At 40.1% G+C, this 22813-nt stretch overlaps 1 protein-coding gene and 1 long non-coding RNA gene across 3 annotated transcripts in view; one reads left to right on the forward strand and one right to left on the reverse strand.

Annotated features, from left to right (window-relative positions):
* The window catches only part of GLRB (glycine receptor beta), a 69147-nt gene that overhangs the window by 11351 nt on the left and 34983 nt on the right, over positions 1-22813 (forward strand). Inside the window, exons 3-4 of the mRNA XM_006213583.4 lie at positions 19549-19655; positions 21450-21517. Of these exons, the coding sequence (XP_006213645.1) occupies positions 19549-19655; positions 21450-21517 (175 nt within the window). The remainder of the gene's footprint in view (positions 1-19548; positions 19656-21449; positions 21518-22813) is intronic.
* On the reverse strand, positions 1200-12300 carry LOC140700718 (uncharacterized). 2 transcript variants are annotated; one of them, XR_012079300.1, is made up of 5 exons: positions 12199-12300; positions 11903-12021; positions 5247-5376; positions 1556-1894; positions 1200-1265 (listed from the first exon to the last, which is right to left on the reverse strand). It is a non-coding gene; the product is annotated as an uncharacterized lncRNA (long non-coding RNA). The 2 variants fall into 2 exon arrangements; XR_012079304.1 differs by lacking the exon at positions 11903-12021.

The raw sequence follows: 22813 nt of genomic DNA on the forward strand, positions 1-22813 counted from the left end.
GCATCACTGGGAACTTGTAGAATTTATGAGTTCTTTTCATCCCCGAGATTTCATGAACCTATGACTAGAGCTAAAATTACAATCCCTTTTCTTGGTCCTCTATGATCCTTTTTGTCCATAGTGGATATTTTGACAACTGATTAGATTTAATATTACTACTCTTTCTATGATGTCTTTTATTTTCTAGTTGAAACATATATTGGGTTAACTCTCAAATTATAAATGCTTGAGATGAGATGATCTCTCTCGCTGTCTCTCTGCTTTCTTTATAGTATTTATACTTTCATTCAGTAAGAATAAATGAAGCTCTTCTGCAAAGAATTTTGAAGTACGCAGATGATATAGATACACACAAACTTTCATATACACATATATACATTTTCATATATATGTAGTTTCATATTCTGCCTATTTCAGACTTCTTTGCATCTGAGCTCTGTTTATGGTTGCTAAATCAAATGGAATGAAACAGGTGACTGGTTATATAAAAAAATCATGAATTAATCTTTTGATGAGTCAGTGGCTCTGTGGGACCATGTTTAGAGGTCACTTCCAACCTCTTTTAAACAAGGTCACCTCTAAACAGGTATTGTTTAAAATTCCCTTGGTCTGTCTGCTTAGTCGTGATGGACAAGGCATTGTAATACAGGAGAATTTATTTATGTTAGGAGTATTTATTCTAATACAGTAGCACTGCTGTATTTCAGAACTGTGGCCGTTGGGCTTTGCAACTTTCAAAAAGTTATTTAATTTATCTGGATCTCATTTTTCTCATTTGTATGGGGAAAAGTTTAATCTCAGCAGTCATTCTAATTTCATTCCTTCCTTCCTTCCGGCTGTATATATTATGATGCAGTCACATTTTATTTATGATCGTTTTGGTACCTTTATATTCAGGCCAATGGAAAAAGAAGGCACAAAATTCTATTTATTAAGCAAGTTAATTGCTAAGGAATCTGATTTCAGATTTGACTTATCAAGATGTGAGTGTGTAATTGTGCTCCCAAATAAAAGAATAATGTGTGGAATGATGATCGTCCACGGTCTTAGCTGCATGATTTTTCACAAATTGGGGGATTTGGCTTACAGATTCCTGTTTCCTATCTTTTTTTTCTTTCAGAGGTGAACAATTTCTGTAGTATAGTAAGGAATAGAGTATGGTTGCAGAAGTGTCCCCTACTTACCTTGTGGTTCTGCCTAAAAAAGGCACATCACTGCTGGGCTCCTGAGAGCAGAGAACTCTTCATAAATGAGGTCCTTTCCTCCTAGACATTTAATGGAAATTTGCACTTTGAATTCATGCAGCACATTATTCAGACATATGTGCATACCAATAGCTCCTCTGAGAAATGATGTAAGTATGAAATTGTACTTCTAAGAGCTCTGATTGGAATAACAGCGAAACACTGATTAAATCACTAATAAACTACGTTGGAGAACTTGAAACGTCTGACCTTGATTCGTCCTCATGTAACAAAACAGTGGTAGGAATTCATGATTATTCAGAGGAGCTTAGGACCCCGCTCCTGAGAACAACCCGGCAGGAGAGGCTCACCTTTACTGAGCGGACGTGCGTCATTCTTCAATCAATGTTGAGCTGTCAGTTACACCATGGACCAGGCTGACAGGATGATCCGGAGGTCGTACTGCAGCCCTCTTTCATATCATCTGGAAGGTCTATATTTATTCAACCGGAACATCTGTAACATTTTTTGGTTTAATTCTACAAATGTTTTTCGGAATCTTTACTGGTTTATTTTGTGTGCTGATCTAGTCTTGGCTGGGTCTTCGCTGGGGTTCCTTAGTCTTCTACTTGGTCCTCAGTGGCTCCATTTTTCTTCTTCCCTGACGAGGCTCGTGGTCCTTCCAGTCTCAGCATCAATACGAACTCTTACTTTAAAGAAAAAAATAACAGGAGTCACCGGGCAGGAACCCCCCCCTTTCCCCAAGCTGCCAGCATCATCAGGCTCTGAGAAAGAGGGACATTCTTTGCTCAGTCCTGTATCCCGTCCCCCACCCACTCTGAGCCCTCCTCCATCACCACACTCTGCTCTCCCAGCATTCAAGCATCTCTTCTTTGGCTCTTTTTCCTAAGGGCTTAAAAATACGCTGTAGGGTTGCCTGCCTGAAAAAAACAAACAAACAAAAAAAACCCCATCGTTTTTATGTTCCTACTGCATCAACTTTCTTTCCCATGTGTTCAGTGTCCTACTTAAACCAACAGCCTACGATGGCTCTTTCATTATTTTTTCCTTTTCTTTACTTGGATTTGAGTTACCAAAGTCATATGTCACTGTAGTGACAAGTGACACAATACTTACCGCTTAATCATTCTCCTATAATACTGACTCCTGCCACCATTCTGCTTTTGGTTAAAGATACTTACTTTATTCCTTTTAAGCAAATCCACTAGATTTCTTTTGAGTCCTGATGTTACTTGACAAGGACTGGTCATGATCTTCTGTGTCCTGAGACAATGTTGGGCCCCACCGGCCCCCTTTTGCCTCCAGCTTTGTGTCTGCGTCTCTGCCTACTCTGGACGAGCCTCCTACCTGGCTGTTCCCTTTTTGTCTGTGCTGAAATTGTGGCCTTTCTCAGATATTCATATCCTAGGTGTCGCTGGATGTTCCTGCTTGGTCCTTCTAGCTTCTTACTTACCAATTCCCCCCTGAGTGATTTCTCCTTGTATCTGGGGTTATACACACATCTTTATCTCTAGGGGTAACTACGCTTGTGAGCTCTAGGTGATTATTTTCCACTTCCTGCTGGACCTCAGAGTTAATACATCACACCAGATCTGCCTTCCAGCTCCGCACCCGCCTTCCGTGAGGAAGTGCTGACGCATCTTCCTTCTCTCAGGTGCGTTCACCTGGACCGTCTCCTCAGTCACTCATTTGGTTGCTCAGAATTGACTCTTGCGTCTGGCCATTTCTCCCCATCTCAACTGTTGAGGTGCCCGTTAGATTCTAGTCATTGTACCTTGAGTCTGTCATGGCTGTGACTCCCCTAGACCCCTGACCTCCGTCCTGGTCCCTTTGCTTCAGCTTGTCCAAGGGCGCACTACTGGCTGGGAGCTGGAGGGCAACTCAGGCTGTCTGATTCCAGGTCCAAGTCTTTTCATGAACTTTCCTGCCACCATGTTTATATTTTATATTCCTCACCAGTAAGAACACATCCTTCTTTATCTTGGCATATCTTTGTATATCTTTATCAGTTTTAAGCAACCCATCAGGTTTACTTGTAGGGTTTTGCAGAGACTTAAAACTCATCAGAGTTCTTTATAAATAACAGAATATGACTTTCTGAGCACACAGATAAAGAATCTTCTTGTTCCTAGGTGTGGGTCCCACCCCATAAAAACTAGCCATTACTTTGATTAATGGTATTCGATTTGGATGTTAGTTACCAATGGAGTTTTATAAATAAGAACTCATTCTGAGTTACTCTTGTCAGGAGGCAGTGTGTGATTTATTGCCTCTTCCTGCTGCACGTACTCAGACAGTGAGATCTACACAGGCCTCTCTGCAAAGGAAATGAAGTATAAAACACATGGTTTTCTGGCTCTGCTTTTAAGAGATAAAAAGCAATAGACCAGTTGTTCAGAGATAGAGAAGTGAATTATCTTTTAAAGACAGTAACAAATTTGCGTACCTGCATTTATTCTTTCTTATAAAGTATGAAATAGACTTAGATTTAACGAATTGATAATTCTAGTGTCTTTTGGTTGCTTTGTGCAATCTCTCTTCACCTATGTATGTGTGCAAACATTTGTGTCTGTCTATGTAAGTGTGTTCACACATAATTAAACACAAAGTTTTTTTTGTGTGTATTGTTTTTAAACATTTTTGAAGTACACTTTGCACACAGAAAAGGGCACTAATCTTAAGTCTGCAACTAAAGTGTTCATTGGTACCATGTGACGAGCACCCAGATCTGGAAACAGACTATTACTGAAACCTGAGAAGCCACTTAATGTCATCTTCCAATTACTCGCTGCCTTCTCAAAGACTACCATACCGTATATTGTTTGCCTGTTTCTGCATCATATATAAATCCACTAAATATCCATTATGACTGGCCTCTTTTGCTCATTATAAGATTCACCCCTGGTGCTAAAAGCAGCAGTAGTTCAGTCACTGTCACTGTTACACAAGATTCCATCAGAGAAATCACTGTGCTTTATTTTTCTATTCTACTGTTTGTAGACATTTGTGATGTTTCCAAAGATACACATACACACACTCACACATACACACAGACACACACTCTAACAAAGACTTTTTTGGAGAACATATGAAGAACTGTAGAAATCATTAAGAAGAAGGCAGACAGCCTAGTCGAATATGAGCAAGTGATGGTGGCCAGAGGGCCAACAGGCATATGTGAGATGATCAACTTCACTACTCATCCAGGAAATACAGATTAAAATTATCAGGCAGCCACCAGAATGGCTAAAATAAACAAAGAAGGGAAATACCAAGTGTGAATGGGAACGTGAGCACAGTTCTCCTACACTGCCGGGGAAAGGTCAACTTGGCATCAACGTTTGGTAAACCAGTTGGTAGTATCTACTGAAACTGAAAACTCATACACTCTGTGACCCCGTCCTCTGTTCCTAGGTGTGTGCTCAGCAGGTGCGTGCACACCTGTTCCCCACAGTACACGTACAGACATACTCACTATTTGTAGTTACCAAAAATGACATTCATCTTTGTAAGTTTGGATGTGCTTTTCTGATTCAGAGGATTCAAAAGTTTTGAGACTAAAATAATACTGTGTCACTTAGGTGGGGGAACTAGAGCTTTAGTAGGACTGAGGCAGACACAGTCGGCTGGAGTACGAATCATGTGAAAAAGGCAACGTTGACACTTGAAGCTGCAATTAAAATATTCATGATAAAGACAAACTCTTGTTAGTTATTCCCAGAATGACTGTGCATCAAAATTAGGTAGATAAGGTCAGCTCTGAAGTATCAATGGAATGGAAGTAGTCCTATAGTTAGGTCTAAATAGAAGGTACAGTTGTTCATATTTTCAGTGTATTTATAATATTATAGGTATAATATTATGATATATTATAAATGCGCTGGATTTCACTAGCCTTAGGGAGGTTTCCAACTTGGAGCAAATAGAAAATGGTCTCTTTATGATTCTTAACTGACTTACTGTTTCTTTAATTTTTTTTAAATAAATCATTTACTTCATTCAGTCACTGTTTATTGAGCATCTAAGATGTGCATCACTAACCTTGCCATTTATTCTGTTCTGGGACACAGATTCAAAGCAAAGTATCTTCCAAAGGCGTGAGAATCAACATCTTCTGGTAACGCACCGTCAGCTGCGTTTCTCTCACGTTCCACCGTATCAGGCACAGGACCTGTAAACGTGTGTAGGTTGTAAAGGACCGGGGCCCCTGCACCGCACAGGAGGCAACTGGGTCTGGCTCATCATTCTGTCTCCCTGGGTTCCAGAGGATTCATTCATAGACCTTCAGAGGTTGTCTTTCCAGATCCTTGTCTGCTTTGGGGGGCCTATTTCTAAGCAGTATTGCACAAATTACCTTTCAAAAGTGTGTGACATTTTACAGGAAAACGTACTTGGACAGGAATATTAAGACTCAGACTTCCTTGTGGATAGCAGATAAAATGCAGCCACCTTGCAGGGGAAGGAACAGAATTTGTAAGGCATGAACCGCTGCTATCTTTCATGTGTTATTCTAAATGCTTCGTATCAGAAATAAAAACAGTTTGGGGAATAGTTTTTCAAACAGTTTTGGGAATTTTTTTTTTTAGTTCTTTATGTAGAAATGATCAATGCTGATTCAGTTGTTAATTATGACAAAGAATTTGTATTTAATTAAAAATCCAAGTTATTAATATTCTGATAATGTTCATAAGGATTGAATCTTAGCTTATGTGAAAATTCTTCAATTTCTACTTGAAAAAATCTGCCTAGCTTATTCATATATTAATAATATCTGCTTATACGAGTTCAAGGTCAACCTTGTGTATTTGAAAGCCTTTTATCCTCAAATTATATCCTGCCAGAATCCAAAATATAGAAATGATAATTGATTATTTGGTATTAAGGACTATTTTTATTCTTTATATTTAACTTTGAGTAAATATTAATGTTGACTTACATAATTACTATGTAAGTAATTCTATAATTTACGTACGTTTTCTGTTAGAAATGACCACTGAGGGCAGTTAAAAGTTAGCTTAGTCTATCAGGAATTTGAGGTAGGATTCTTTCTGCCTGTTTTGGCAGCGGCCCCGAAGGCCAGGAACACACATCCACGTGGACCAGAGCTGGGTCCGGACCTCTGAAGCGGGTCACGGCCTTGTCACCCCCAGGGCCCCACGGCCCGGTGGCCTCCCAGGGCGAAGGTGCTGAGACAGGAGGTGAGGGAGTTTATTCATACTCCCCCCCAGGTGGGGAGGGGCAGTGTAACATGTGTCCCCTGTCCCAGGGGCTCATGGTGGCTGGGACCTGGGTCCCGGAAAGAGAACTTGAGTCTTGCCTGAGACGCAGATGTGGGTCACGGGGGGCAGAGGAGGTGCTGGATGAAGTTTCCCCAAAGGCCTGGGAGGGGCAGGACCCCACAGCCTGCGCGGAAGGATGATGCCTGGGGCTGGGGGTTGGCATGGGAGTTGTCAGCTGGGGGACGCCACGGCCGTTCCAAGGTGATGGTGACTGAAATGAGAGCTTCCGGAGCAGGGGATTTGGAGAAACCCACCAAGACGCTGTGAGCGTCGCTGTGCCCCGCCCCTCTGCGCAGCCCTGCCCGAGGAAGGCCCGGCTGGGGGCGGGGCAGGAGCTCAGCTTTGATTATTTCTGAGGCTCCGGCATCTTCGGGATGGGAGTGCCTACTTCAGTGGGGGCTAAACCACAGGGGACCTTGTTCCTCCCGAGGGGCTGCACACGTGGTGGGATCTGCTGGAACCATCCCCCGGGCAGTGAAGCCGTCGCCGGTTCTTGGAGCAGGTGGATGGGCATGGGGGGTTCGGTGTGGGGAGCAGTGTTCCTTTGTCCCTGGGTTCCAGCTCGGCCAATCAGAATTTACGCTGGTTTCCAGCTGATGATTGATTGGCACAAAAAAAGGCGGGTCTTTCCCGGTCCAGAGGCCACGCATCCCCGAGCAGGGAGGCAAGTCACCCCAAGAACCATACTCCTGTTCGTTTCCTCTGACCTCGTGCTGCGTTCGCATCTAGGACACATACCGTTCTTCAGACACATGGAGACGGATGCTTGAATAAAGATGCAGTCCGAAAGAAATGACCTTCTTGTGTCTCATTACAGATAACTGTACACCTAAGGCACGCTGCAGGCAGAATCCGCAGAGTGCTTGGAGCAGAATCAGGCTCCTTGGTGGCAGTGCGCTTGCTGAGTGTCGCTCAGTTCATTAGGGTCCCCTACAGTCCCCAAAGCCTCTTTATCCACAGATTCTGTATGGTTCCTTGGAGTGATTTACCCTAAAGGGCTTTGAAGCTTAAATTACTTGTTTCAGTTTCCAATTTCTGCTCTGGCTTCTCTTTACTTAAGATCTTGTTTTTGAGTTTGGGTTTGTAGTAGCGAGGAAAACAGACCCTTTTCCCAGCTCAGGACTATCAATTTCAAGGGAGCGGTAGGATGAGAGTGTGGATTTGGAAAAGAAGGTGCATGAATTTCCGGTAGATCTACAAGTAAGAAACCAGGATATTCTATATATTTGTGTCTCAAACTGCATATTGGTAACTCTCAAGTGGCTTGGAATCACTTTTTTTTTTTTTCTTCTGACGAGCTGTCTTATGACGTTTGGAAGTGATCGCTCTTCCTCCGCCCGTGACACAAGCTGGGTTACTGTGCGTTGATCTGTGTGTGATAAGAAGTAGGAGGTGCTGTTCTGAGCTCTCTGCATATATGACCTAATTTAATTCTGAAAGCAGGGCTTGATGAAAGTGTGGTTTCCCAGGATTATTAGCCCTGTTGACAAAAGAGTTACCTTTTGACAAAAAGAGGCACATGGGCGAGGTGTCCGGGCCGCACTGCTGGCCAGTGCCCAACCAGGATTCAGCCCCAGGTGGCCTGGCCCCGGATTCAGTATGCCGGCTCACTCCTGGGGCCTCTCGTGTCGAGGGCTACGTGCCTCATTCTATTAGATGAGAAGAAGATCTTGCCTTTAATATGTGGTTTAGGAAGGCTCAAATGCTATGGTGATCATTTCAAAATTATTATAAACCATATAAAAAAGTATATATAAAAGATACAGGGCCTACTGTATAGCACAGGGAACTATATTCAATATCTTACAATAACTTACAATGGAAAACAATATGAAAAAGAATAGATTTTATATATGTATATATGTATAACTGAATCGCTTTGCTGTACTCCAGAAACTAACAACATTGTAAATCAACTATACTTTAATTAAAAAAATTTAATAATACTAAAAAAGAACAATCTCTAAATTACTAATAATAACTAATACAATTTAAATAGCATGTAAATAGTTGCCAGCCCACTGCAAATTCAAGTTTTGCCTTTTTTACTTTCTGGAATTTTTTTTCCTCTTCAAGTATTTTCTGCTTGAGGTTGGTTGACTCATGGATACAAATATGACCATGGCCTGTGCTACAAATCTCTTCAATCTTTGTTACACATTTTCACTTTCTTAACAGTGTCTTTTGATGAACTAAAGTGCTTGTTTCTAATGACGTCTGGCTCATTCAGTTTTATTAGTGCTTTTGTGTTTGATTTAAGAAATCTTTCTCTGCTGCAAGATCTTGAAGTAATCTATTTTAGTGATTTTTCTTGAAGCTTTTATGTTTCACATTTAGTTCTATAATCCACTTCAACTTAATTTTGTGTATGGCAGTGGGTGGGGTCAAGATGCGTTTTTAAAATAGGCACATCCAGTGAGAGCAGCACGTTTATGGAAAAGGCTGTCCCTGCTCTGCTGAACTGCACTTGGATGTTTCTGTGCATCAGTTACTGCTGCTCTTTCCTGTCCTGCTGGTCTGGTGCTCCTAGCCTTGTGCATCCCGGTAGCAGGATGCCTGCACAGCCTCTGCTTTGTTCTCCTTCCTCATCGCCTTGGCCACTGTGGGTTCTTTTCGTTTCTGTACAAAGATTAGAATCAGCACTTCCATCTTCACACAGATACACACGAAATGCGGGGCTGTTCACTGACACGATATGGACTCAGGCATGTTTCCGATTCTCAGTCAAACATTAAATAAAAAAGTAAGCAACAAACCATATGTGGGAAAATTGACAAAGCCAATAAATGGGGAATGAAGAAATTTATCATAGCGTTGGAATAAGCATCTTGGTGTAAATGTGGCTGGACCTGGGTTCATGGGTATTTGAAACTGCGTCAAATGCAGACGTCAGCCCTGAGCAGTGCTCTTTGAGAAATGGGACCTGGAGGCTTTGGGACGCCTGTCTGGTGGTGACCAGGCCATGAGTAGGGGTTGAGCTCCCCAAGGGCAGTGTTTTTTTGCACGTTGTTTTGCGTGTACTGTTCCAAGTTTTCGGGAAATGCCTGGCCCTGCTTCTCACTAAACACTTGTTGAATACTCTCTGTGCAGTATATTCAGAATTGCAGTTCTATTTAAATATGGAACCCATGCCTGGGAGAAATAGTTTCAGCTCTCGAAAATTTACATTCAGAGAACATTGCCCTCCCAAAAAAGTGTTAACAAATATTAAATAATATCATGATTGATATTAATCATGATTAATGGATCATTTGGCAACAGTGCTGGATACTGTATCATAATACCTTTAAAACATCGATTTCAAGATCAGTGATACTGATGTATTTTTGGTTACCTTTAAGGTTCTGAATTGTCTGAAAATACAATTCAGTATATTTCATTTTTTAATCTTTAAGCTGCTCATGTGATAACTTAATTCTTGGCAGGTAAACAAGAAAGTCGTCCTGGGTTGTTGGCTTGGATCTTTTAAGGAAGACCTGAAATCTGTCTGATTCAGTTTTCTTCCACCCTTGATTTAGATTCCATTGCTTCCTGTTTTGGGGGGGGAATCTGAAATTGCGATTATTTCACATTTCTCCACTCAGCTGAATCTTTCATCACCTCCTTAGGTTTTACGTCACAGACAAATGTAAAGGAAAATGGCAACGTGTCGCTGCGACCCACACCTGTTTCTAATCACTGCTGCTTTTCTGGAGTTGATATAATCAAACTCTCCTCTTGGGGGGCGGGTGGTAACAAAAGTGGATTTATTTTATCAGTTTTCGAAGTAGAAGTATTTAGGAACACAATCCAATGGCGTTTTGTCCAGCTCGTGTTCACTTTTTAGCTCTTCATTTGCTAGATTTTCCTTAGAAGAAAGCCAGGAAATTAAATTTAGTCTTCAAATATTAGCTATGTAAATAGCTCAAATAATCAGCTGCTTTGGTTAAAAAAAAAAACTAATTATTTTGACTGATTTTTTCCTCTACACTAAATTGAGCAATAACTCAGTTAAAACATGTTGTATGTGTACGTACAGTTCAGATTTTCCTTTCTGGAGGGTTGTCGCTGGAAATTGTGTGGTTTCTTTTAATGAGAAAGATTTTCATCGTGGCAAGAACAGTGAACAAGAGATCTACCCCCTTTCACAGATTTTTGTTCACAACCCAGCGTTGTTGACTCCAGGGACCATGTTGCATAGCAGATCTCTAGAATTTACTCATCTTGCATAACTGACACTTTATATCTTTTGATGTGCAACTCTGACATCCCCCTCACTCCAGCCAACCACCATTGTTCCCTTTGCTTCTCCAGGTGTGGCTATTTCAGATTCCTCATACACGTGGAATCATGCAGTATCGGTGCTTCTGTCCCTGGATTGTATCACTCAGTGTTGTAATGCCCTTCAGGTCTATCCACGTGGCCGTGTGTTGCAGGATTTCCTTTTGCAGGGCTGAGTAGTATTCCAGTGTAGGTATAGACCACCTCTTTTGGAATCCATCCATCTGTCAGTGGACATTGGGTTGTTTGTACATGGTGGTGACTGTGCAGAAGGCTGCAGTGACCCTGGGAGTGCAGGGACAGGGAGGGGCTGGGGCTGACAGCTCAAAGCTGTGCACTAAGGGGACGGGAGTAGCCTTGGCCAGTGCCCCTTGGTCTGGCCATGGATTTGTTCTTGGGCGTCCCCAGGGCATGGGCGTCTGCAGCCCCGTCACTGTCCTGGGACAGGTGAGCTAGAAGCTGGTCCCTGGCGTGGCCCCTGGAGGAGCTGGGAGGTTGGTCGGACTCTTCCCCTGCTCTCTCTCTGGTACATATTGTGCTGGGGGATGAGGTTTGTGGCCAGATGGTGTCTCTGCTTCTCCTACTGGTTTCATTGCTGCTGGTTTGGTGTGGACGCCTCTCAGCGAGTTTCTGGATGTCTCACAAAAAGGGTGGATCCGTGCCTTGCTACTGGGTCGGTGTATCCAGGGAGGAGGGAGAGTCTGGAATTCCCTGTTCCATCCGGCAGATGTCACTCCCGATCACGCGTTTCCTTCCATCTCCCTCCCTACTGCTCACCATCCAGTCCACTCCAACCTGGCTTCAGCCCCGTCTCAGCTGAAAAACAGCTCTCCCTTGGCCACGTCCTGCGGGGAGTTTTCAGTCCTCATCATACCCACCCCTCACCGGCATTTAGTCCTGTGAACCAGCCCTTCCATCAAGTGTTCGTTTTCCCGGAGTTCTTGTTGACATCACACACTTCTGGATTCCCTCCTCCTTCTTGGGCAGTTTATTCTTTGTTTTAACTATTGGCTTATCTTCCTCCAGCTGCTCGTTAAATGTTGGGGTTCCTCACGTTTCTGTGCCACATCCTTTTGTCACCGGAAACTTTCTTTTCTGACAAGTGATTTGTCTAACCATTAAAATCCTCCTCCACGTGGGTGAAAGTGGAAGACTCACCTGTGAGGACGTGGGTGTGTGCAGACTTGGAGCAGCAGATTGTCACAAGCTCCAGCCTTCGCGTGTGATCAGAATGTCAGCTCCACGTGATGGTGTGCAGACTTCGCCTCTGGTTAAGGCTGTGGATTTTGGAACAAGAAAGTGTGATTGCCTCTCCTGAATCTTTTAGCTTCTTTCCTGTTCTTTTTATTCATTTGTTTGTTGATTTATTTATTAGAGCACTTTTAGATTCACAGCAAAATTGAGAGGAAGGTACAGAGATTCTCCATTCACTCTGCCCCCCTTCAACAGCTTACCTCCTCATTATCAGCTCCCTCACCAAATGGTACATTTGTTACAGTCAGTGAACCCACGTTGTAATCACTCAAAGTCCTAGCTTGTATGAGGGTTCACTCCTGGTGTTGGATGTTCTGTGGGTTTGGACAAATGTGTAAAGACATGAATCCATCATTATGATGTCATAGAGAGTATTTTCACTGCCCTAAAAGGCCTCTGTGCTCTGACTATATGTTCCTCCCCACAACTTCCAACCCGGCAGCTGCCGGTCTTTTTACGGTCTCTGTGTTTCCACCTTTTCCAGAATGTCACTGTACTATACTGTGCACCCTTTTCAGATTGGCTTCTTTCTTTCTTTTTTTTTAAAAACTTTTTTAATTGAGTTATAGTCATTTTACAATGTTGTGTCAAATTCCAGTGTAGAGCACAATTTTTCAGTTACACATGAACATATATACATTCATTGTCACATTTCTTTTTGCTGTGAGCTACCACACGATCTTGTATATATTCCCTTGTGCTATACAGTATAATCTAGTTTATCTATTCTGCATATGCCTGCCAGTATCTACAAATTTTGAATTCCCAGTCTATCCCTTCCCACCCCCTCCCCTTTGGCAACCACAGGTTTGTAATCTATGTCTACGAGTCTGTTTCTGTTTTGTATTTATGTTTTGTTTTTGTTTTTTTTTAGGATTCCACATATGAGCGATCTCATATGGTATTTTTCTTTCTCTTTCTGGCTTACTTCACTTAGAACAGATTGGCTTCTTTCACTTAGAAATACGCATTTCCATTTCCTCCATGTCTTCCCCTGCCTTGATAGCTCATTTCGTTTTAGTGCTGCATAATGTTCCATTGTCTGCATGGACCACGCTTTACTGACCCATTCGCTCACTGAAGGACATCTTGGTTGCTTCCAAGTTTTGGCAATTATGCGTAAAGCTGCCATAAACATTCATGAACGGGTTTTTGTGTGGACATACGTCTTCAGCCGCTTTGTGGAGCTACCAAGGAGTGTGATTGCTGGAGCATGTAGTGCAAGTACGTTTCATTTCATAAGAAGCCACCAAACTGTCTTCTGAAGTGGCTGTACCATTTTCCTTTTGCACAGCAGTGAATACGAGTTCCTGTTTCCTCACAACCTCCCCAGCATTTGGGACGTCAGTCTTCTGGAGTTCGGTCATTCTAATAGGTGTGCAGTGGTGTCCAGTTTTTTTTTAAGTTGCATTTCCTTGATGACATATGATATGGAACATCTTTTCATATGTTTGTTTGCCAACCATGTATCTTATTTGGTGATGTGTCTGTTATGGTTTTTGGCTCTCTGCTCTTTTTATTTCCCTCAGATAAACTTTTAAAAAGTTTTAGAACAGTTTTAGATTTACAGAAGAACTGTCACAATAATATAGAGCTGTCAATATGCTGCGTCTGGTTCCCCTGTTATTAACATCTTTCACTAGTGTGGTACATTTCTACTAGAGAACCAATATTGATGGATTGTTATTAACTAGAATCTGTACTTTATTTAGCTTCCTTAGTTTTTACCTAATGTCCTTTTTCTGTTCCAGAGCCCCATCCAGGACGCACGCTCCATCTAGTCCTCACGTTTCCTTAGGCTCCTCTTGGCTGTGACAGCTTCTCAGACTTCCTTTGCTTTTCATGACTGCCAGTTTTAAGGAGTTCTGGTCAGGTATTTTGAAGAATGTCACTCCACTGGGACTTTTTTATGTCTTTGATTTTATTTTATTTTTTAATTTTATTTTTATTGAAGTATAGTTGATTTACAATGTTAGTTTCAGGTGTACAGCAAAGCGATTCAGTCATACATCTACATACATTTTTTTTTCAGATTATCTTCTATTATAGGTTATTACAAGATATTGAGTATAGTTCCCGTGCTATAAGTAGGTCCTTGTTTTTATTAATTTTGTATGTAGTGCGTATATGTTAATCTCCATTGCGATTTATCTGATGTTTTAGTTATGATTAGATTGCAGTTTTGAGTTTGGGGGAGGAGAAACACAGGCTTAAAGCTGACATTCTCATCACAGTGTATTAAAAGTACACAGACTCCACATGACATCACCTGGTTAAGAGGCCAAGGTTAAGAGGTTAACCTCACCCACCTGGCTCAGGTGGTGGTTGTCAGGTTTCTCCAGTGGCAAAGCCACTGCTTTCCCCTTTCCAAATGGTGCTCTTTGGAAGGAAGTCACCTCCCACGGCTCATACGAAGGAGGGGGAGTGAGACCCGAGGGTCTGTGCTGATTTTTGGAATTCCGCTTGGGAGGTTTGTCTGTCCTCTACCATTTATTTATTCAATCCGTTCATTTTATTTACATCTTTATCGACTCATGGATTTTTATTTTATACTTTAGATTATAACCCAGTACGACTTTATTTTATTGCTCAAATCATTCTAGATTTGGCCACGGAGACCTCTTTCAGTTGGCTCCTGTGTCCCTTTGACATAGTTCCATCAGCTTTAAAGAAAAAAATCTTCTCTTATCTCACTTTAGATGAGGATGACAGCGTTTATTTCCATGAGAGAGGGAACCACAGTTCAGGAACTGTCAGCATTGCAAACTTTGTGTGCATTTTTTAAGAGAAGGACACAGCTTTCATCATATTCTCAGTGGTGTCTGTAGTGCTAAAACAGAGGTGAAGAATCACTGCCTTAGAGTAAAGAGGAGACATACTACAACCTGCACATTTTATGCACAGCAGCTTTGAAATGGAACTGTGCTGTGTGGTCACCAGAGGGTCATGTGAAAGTAAGAACGTTTTGCAGTTAATGGAAAACTGAGCTTCCCTCTTTGGAAAGAAATTTCTGGATTTTTCCTTTAGTGCTGGAAAACATTACATCACACAGTTGTACAGCCTGGTCCATTCCGTGCATAGCTTTGCATATTAGTAATGACATCAGTCCAAGTTCAGGCTAGTGAACAACAGAGGACTGGTTGTAAAAGGTCTTTTGATATAAAACATTATTTTCCCTAGTCATTTGATCACTTTGCCTGAGTAGAGTAAGTTATTTTCTTAAATTAATATCATATTTCCATGAAATAAATCCTGTTTTGTAGTAATGTCGGAATTGTTGATAGATGTCTTGAAATGTAACAGAATGGCCCAGTCAGATGAATGAAACACTGGACTGAGATTCAGAATATCAAATCTCTAATCATGAGATGAGCATTAAGCATGTGACCTAATTAAAATCATTTAACTCTTCTTATTCCTGCTTATTTTGTATAAGTAATAACTAGCCACTTTCCAAATTGTAAGGTTATATATAGTGAAGTGCAGACACAGGAAAATATGCCAACTGCAAATTGTTTCAGCTCTTTTGAAGCAAGTGACTCAGGTAACTAGTCTTTTAAAATATACTTTAATGTGTAGAGATGACTTTCATGTTAGTTTAGGATTGATCAATCTAAAAAAATGACTTTCGTATTTTTTTTAGGTTAAAAAAAAATCCCTGAATTCATGCATATGAATGTAAACTACATGAGCTTTCACTTAAATTTCAAAATATCTTTAAGTTTGTAACAGAAAGAAAGGTGAAGTGTGATTAAATGCTCTCATTGGGTTGCCTGCAGCAGAGGCATGAAAGTGTGTATTTACACAAAGAAAAAGGGCTATTACGTGTTTGACATGTTCCATTTTTTTTAATTTCAAGAGATTTTTGTCAGCCAACACTGAGTTTTTGCTGTTACTAACAAATAGATTTTTAAAATTTGGAGGGAGGGTAGAGCTCAGTGGTGGAACACATGGTTAGCACGCTTGAGGTCCTGCGTTCAATCCCCAGTGCCTGCATTAAACAAACAAACAAACAAACCTAATGACCTCCCCGCACCCAAAATAAAAAAATAAATAAAAAATCAAACTTGACTGTGGAGAGAAATCCAAGCATTTGGAGATAGCTAGAGGGAAGAGTGATGCTGATACGTTACAGAATGAGCAATCCAAGATTTTCTAGGACTAATGATTTTAAAAATTTAAAAGACTAATGTAATGTCTTGTCTGTCTATCCATCCATCACCTAATACAATGTACAGTTGGTGGTAATAAGGAGATAGATAATTTTTCACCTCCAGCATGGCAGGGTTGTTATGAAATGATAACTAGGAACTGGGATTCCCAGGTTTCATTCCTGATTCTACCACCTTAAAATAATCTGTTAACTTTGCTGTGTCTTAGTTTCCATCTACCACGTCCTGGGTTGCTCCACTTACTCACCTCCTGCTCACTTTTCTCCCAGCCTGGTTTTTCTCTCTCTCCACTGAAAAACGGCTCTCCACGTGATTAACCTCTCTCCTGTTTAGCCAAGTGAGTGTCTGTGATGACGAGTGAAATTACATAATGGACAAGGTGATTGATTGTCCAGTATCTGTTCTCTACCAGAAGACTTACCTGAGCCAGTCACCATTGGTTCTCCCTCCTTGCTAGGGATTGGTTCGGCAATGGCCAATGCTGGAAAGCTTCAGAGGGGAAAAACATTTTTTCTCCTAAAAGCACATCTCAGGAAGAAATGCTCCTCTTCCTTGGAAGTGTTGAGTGGAGCTGCCACCACTATCACACCTGAGGCTGTGTCCAGCTCAGAGGGCTGCACGTGGAAAGGGCAGGGGCAATGTGGATTCAATACTTTACAAGTGTAGAGAATTACAAAACTGTGGAAGCCATAATTCCATCAACAGTCACTGTGTATTTGGTCTAGTTGGTAATACACATGAGTATTTAATGCTAGACAAGAAATACAGAAGCCATGATTTCCCCAGGACTCACAACTGTACATTTGGTCTAGTCTGTGTGGTGATACACATGTAGATATGAAAAGAAGCTACAGAATAATTGCCAAACAGTATATGTATGAGTCTGTGTTTATCAGAGTAAGCCAGGATGATCGAGGCAAGATTTTAGAAGGGCAGTCTTCAAAGAGTCCTTGGGCTGAACTCAGGATGATGGAGAGTAGGAGCTGCAGTCTTCCGGGAAGAGGGACTGATTCTGGAGGAAGAGAAAATTTGGAAGTGAGTTAAAAGGGCTAGAAAATGAGTTTGATTGGCACAGCTTACACGGTAGGGGAGGGGAGGGTTTTCCCCCCTGTCCTCGGTACCTGGGTCTATGGACTATTCTGACAACAGTCATACTGACAGGATACAAGGTGCACACAGTTATTAATTTTTAATGTTTATGTATACGTGGGCAGGCATCATAGCAAAAAAAAAAAGTGAGTACCAGAAAGAGTGGTGAGACTTGAGAGTTTGTACACCATCCTAATAGGAGGGAGATGGGTCTCCTAAGGCAGAGTGGATGGCTTGTAGGAAAGATGAATGGCCCTGGGAAGACTAGACGGAGGAGGGGTGATAGTCTGTGATCGGTGTGTCTGGGTGTGGCGTCAAGTGTTGTCCTCTCCTGTGGTGAGAGTGATGATCTTCCGTAGCTGATGAAACTTCCCGGGAGGGGATTTGAGGCACTAGAAATCCTTTTGGAGGACCTGTCTTTAGACAGAGAAAAAGAGTTTAGAAAAAGCCTCTCCTACATTTGCTGTTTTTCAAGTACCTTGAGCTCAAAACAACCCTCATGCCCAAAAGACATATATTCTGAGGTGGCATTTTTTTGTCTCCCTTCACAGCCAGAAGGGAAAAAATAAGGCAGGAAAGTTCCCTATTACAGAAAGTATTGTTAATGGTCTTTAAGTTGCCTGGCCACTTCGCTTAGAAGAAATGTGCTTCTGAAGGACTTTAAATTGCGACAAAATAATAGCACCTCTTAATCGATCCAATACAAGTGTATTTTGCAATCAATCAGTTCTGTTTTCCTCCCTTGAAAGAGAAAACTTGTCAATGGGTTTGGACACTAATTTCCACATCCAGTTTTCCCACACAGCCGCGTTCTCTTCGGAGTTTTCTATCTTTCGATTGAGATGACAGTCAGCTCTAAGGAGGTTACAAGTTCCCCTGCAGTGAAATGGGAAAATCTCATTACCTATCCCCAAGCCCTGAAGCTGAGATGTGGGAGCTGATAAGGCTGTGGAAATAACTTAAATCTACTGACTCTCCTGCACCTTTGGGAGGTTTAACTAATTGGTTTTCATTTTTTCCCTCCAGTGTTTTGGGTTCTGTCAGATAGCTACTTGAAAAGGTTGTACGTATTAATTCATAGTATTTTTAGATTTTTTTCATACACTTATTATCTGTCATGTTTCACCTGTAGAGGTTTTAGCTTATCAGCACATTGTATGGTAATTAACACAGAACAGAATTGCCTGAGGGGTCAGAGCTGGGATTTCAGAACAAAGCTGATCGGATTACATTGTTTGCTTCATGTAAGTTAATGTTACTTATGAAATTGAGGCGTTTACCTTATCAGTAGAGAATAGACAGTGCTCGATGCTCCAAGTATAGCTTTAACCTTCCTTGTGATTGTCATGGATCTATTTTTGTATAGGGAGAATGATCCTATGGTAAGACTTTATGGTGGAAAAACCAACCCAGACAAATGGTGAACAACAGAACAGTTTCCACTGGCTTCCAAGGAAGTGTTTTTTTTTTTTTTTTGTCATTGTTGTTTGTTTTGTTTTTTGTTTTTTTAAAGTGCTTTCAAGCAACTACCAATTTGGTCAAGATTCACTGTTCTAAGTTAATTAAAATAGAAAAAATTTGGCAGTCTTTCTCTTTCTGACAGTTGACAGCGAATACGTATATTCAAAGGAAAGGTAATTGTATCTTACAGCTCTGTGTTTTCCCCGTGTAATTGGCCTGTTAACTGAGAAACTTCTTTTACCAAAACCCGCTCCCGCCACCAACATGTTTGACTCTGTGAGGAGACCATTCATGGTGCGTTTCTTGCTCAATATCATTTTGTAAGTGTCAGCATGACTGTTTTATGAATTCTTGGGCTGTCTCTCTGGTCATACCATCCTGCAGTATTTAAACACTCCTTTGCTTAGGCAAGTTAATATTATATATTGTTCAAAAATTACTTTTTGCTCCTTTTTTTCTTTTATTGTCTGCCCTGCCTTTGTGTTTATGTAGGTTTTGATTGCTTGTTGCTTCAGGACAAGTGAGATGTCTGCTTAATTGGATTTACAAGAAAGTAGCATGGACTGTTTAGAGCAGTGTTTTATGCATTTGGTAAAATTAAGTTCCCAAATCCTTTTTTGGTTTGTTTTTATTTTATTTTATTTTTTTTGATAAGTATCTTTGTGCGTCTGACAATGTTTACTACTTCTGGTTGGGAAAACCATGCTGTAATTGTGGATTTGTCTCAAAAAGCGAGGTCTTTTCTCCAGTGAAAATTCCCCATTCCTGTTCCTCTCTATTTCTGGATTCTTACCAGGGTTTGGTTTTGTTTTGTTTTTTCTCTTACAGCCAGCAGTCAGCAGAGGACCTAGCCCGAGTGCCTGCCAACTCCACCAGCAATATCTTGAATAGGCTATTGGTCAGTTATGATCCCCGAATAAGACCAAATTTCAAAGGTTTGTTTTCTCCACCCCCTGGGCATCTTCATTCTTTGCAGTTTGAAAACTGATTTTATCTATATAAAATCATTTATTTGTAATATTCAAAATAGTAATATTTTAAATTGACATATAACTGTCCTGTAATGTACTTAGCAACTTAATGCCAAAAATGTTGAAAGATAAGCAAAATATTATCTAATAGTTTTATGCAGTTCTCAGTTTAAACAAAAGGTGTATTGTGAATTAATAGGCTAACCTATGTGATGAGTTTTCTAAGTACTTTGTATTCTTAACCTTAATAATTTAAAATTTAGGCTCTGGCTTTCATTCACGGACAACAAAGTTGTACTTTGTAGGAGAATGGCCAGACACTCATTTGAGGATAGAGAAATATGCATTTAGATTCTTTTTTTACTTTCTGTTAGCTTTGCACATTGATTAAAAAAATTCCTTCTACTCTCTAGCTGAAAAAAGATGGCCACATGGTTTTTAAAACACTTTGTGAATAAAAGTGACTATATTTTCAACCAGGTATTACCACTTATCACACCTTAGAAGAACCAAAACTGTACTTGCAGTAAGTCATAGGAGGACTGTATATTTCCTTCCTCCCATCCTTCCTTCCTCCCTGCATTTCTTTCTTTCTTCCTTTCTTTCTCTTGATGAGTTAGGAAGAACTATATGAGAATATCTCTGGAAAACTATAAGCTTTGCTGCTGGTATTAATAGACATTAAAGGACAGGTATTGATATAGATCAGAATAACGTGTTTTACTTTATAGAATAAAAAAGAAAAAGAAATGACTGCAGCTGCTTCTAGTCAACTGAGGTTTACAACTGTGTTGTAAAAGCAGAGTTTTTGTTTCTTCCAAAACCTACCCAGTTACTTTCAGCAGCGTCGCGGTGGGGTTGTCACGTGTCTCCCATGTATTGATCCAACACCTGTTTTCCATCAGTCAGAGGTTATGTGGCTAAAAGGCTAAATTCATGTTTTCCCTTTGTTAGACAACCAGCAGCCCACAATGAGTAAGAAAAAAAAATCAGGAGAGAAATTTGCAACATTATACCTTAGTTCCTTTAAAATTATTTTCCAACAGGTCAGGCAAAAATCTTTATAATGATTCTGCTGTCTGATTAGCTTTGCATTTTCATGAATTAAGAATCAAAACAGTAATTGTAAGTAAATTTATTAAATACTGCTTTACTTTTGAAAGTAAAAATTTAAAATGATTATAAATATGCAAAAAAGGATTTTTTTAACATTTTTTATTGATTTATAATCATTTTACAATGTTGTGTCTAATTCCAGTGTAGAGCACAATTTTTCAATTATACATGAACACATATATATTCATTGTCACATTCCTTTCTCTGTGAGCTACCATAAGATCTTGTATATATCTCCCTGTGCTATATAGGATAATCTTGTTTATCTATTCTAAAAATGGATTTTTTAAATGACGTTTTTTAAAAGAATAATTTACAATTTCTGAAAGTAAATTCATCAGCCCAATTAAAATAAAAACCTTTAAAGGTACATATATTTTTCCAGAGTCTACAATTTAAGAGAAGTATTGCTGAATAATAACACTGTAACATACAACATAACTCACTTTTCATTTGTGTATTGATTCCTATTTAGAAAAATAAGTTAATAGAAATTTATGAACATGGTACACTGAAACCATAAGTTTATAATTTTACACCCATGTGGATTGGAAAAAAATATAAAAATCTGAAGATTCTGAGCAGATTTTTTTACAGCTACTAAATACATCCTTAATTTTTTTTTTTTTTTTTTATCGCTAGGCATCCCTGTTGATGTCGTAGTCAACATTTTTATCAACAGTTTTGGATCTATTCAAGAGACAACAATGGTAAGACTGCAATTAATTTAACATTTTTAAGTGTCAGAATTTTAACTATAGGATAGTGGAAGAAACTAAAACTGAAAAATAAGTAGTAACTCTAAGGAAAAATGCATATTTTCTCCTGGTAACCAAATTTCAGGCTTTTGTTAAATCAGTGATTTCAATGCCTTTGCGATTTTGCAATTCAAATTTAGTCTTAATACTTCATTAAAACTTCCAGACTTGGGAGAATTAACATACTCACTCTGTATAGCTGATTGGATACCACCTGGGAAAAGGACTTAGTGAAGTATCTTTTTCTTTACATTTCTAGGTGACTTTATATATTTTTAGGTTTTATTGGAGGGGGAGGTAATTAGATTTTATTTTTGGAAGCGGCACTGGGGATTGAACCGAGGACCTTGTGCATGCATGCTAAGCATGCGCTCTATCTCTTGAGCTATACCCTCCACCCAGAAAAGGATTTAGGCAATGAATATTCGGAGCAAAATTTTTTCTAATAAGCGTATGTGTATGAGCATTTAAAAATATTTGAGTGTTCATAGTTCTTTTCCTTCCAGTTTCCTCAGAAGAATCTTTGCTTCCTCTGTTGTGATAACTTTGTGATGTGTGGAGTAGAGAATTGTGAAAATCAAGTTTGATTTTCCTAAATTAGGGCCGCGGAGCATCCTGAAAAGATTATGTAACAGGGAGAAGGGGCCAGGAAAGGCCAAGAGGAGCCGGAGGGAGGGACTGTCAGGCTCTTGCCTTGAAAAGAACAGAAAAGAGAGGCTTGGGGAGGAGGGGCGGTCCACGATGAGTTGGGCTTTAGGACAAAAAAGAGCCCCATCTGGGAAACATGACGAGTAGATTTCCTGAGTGATGTGTGATGTGATTACCCCTCCACTTCTCAAAAGACATTCAGTAAAGTCTGCTTGGCATAATAGTGTTTAGAATATTAGATTTGTACCCTTTTTGAAAAGCCACGTGCTGGAATGATACTTCAGGTGGCTGAAAGAAGCTTAAGGGTTTTTTTTTTTTTAAGATTTTTTTAATATTTTTCTTAAGCAATAATATACAGTTTGGATTGAAAGCTGAATAGTAATGGTTTGAGCACAGTATAGTTTGTTGGGGACTGTCTCAGACTAGAGAAAGAATGGTTTTAAATATTTATTCCTTTATTCCTAGTAGCAGCATAGTGTGTAATAAAAGCAATCATATATTGCATTTAAATTATGACTCCTATTTTTATATCTAATTGTGATGAGATTGTTGTTTGTTTTTTATAGAAGCATTTATTTAGCACCTGAATAATTGATTTTT

The sequence above is a fragment of the Vicugna pacos genome, chromosome 2 (genome assembly GCF_048564905.1).
Source record: "Vicugna pacos chromosome 2, VicPac4, whole genome shotgun sequence".
NCBI classification, from domain to species: domain Eukaryota; kingdom Metazoa; phylum Chordata; class Mammalia; order Artiodactyla; family Camelidae; genus Vicugna; species Vicugna pacos.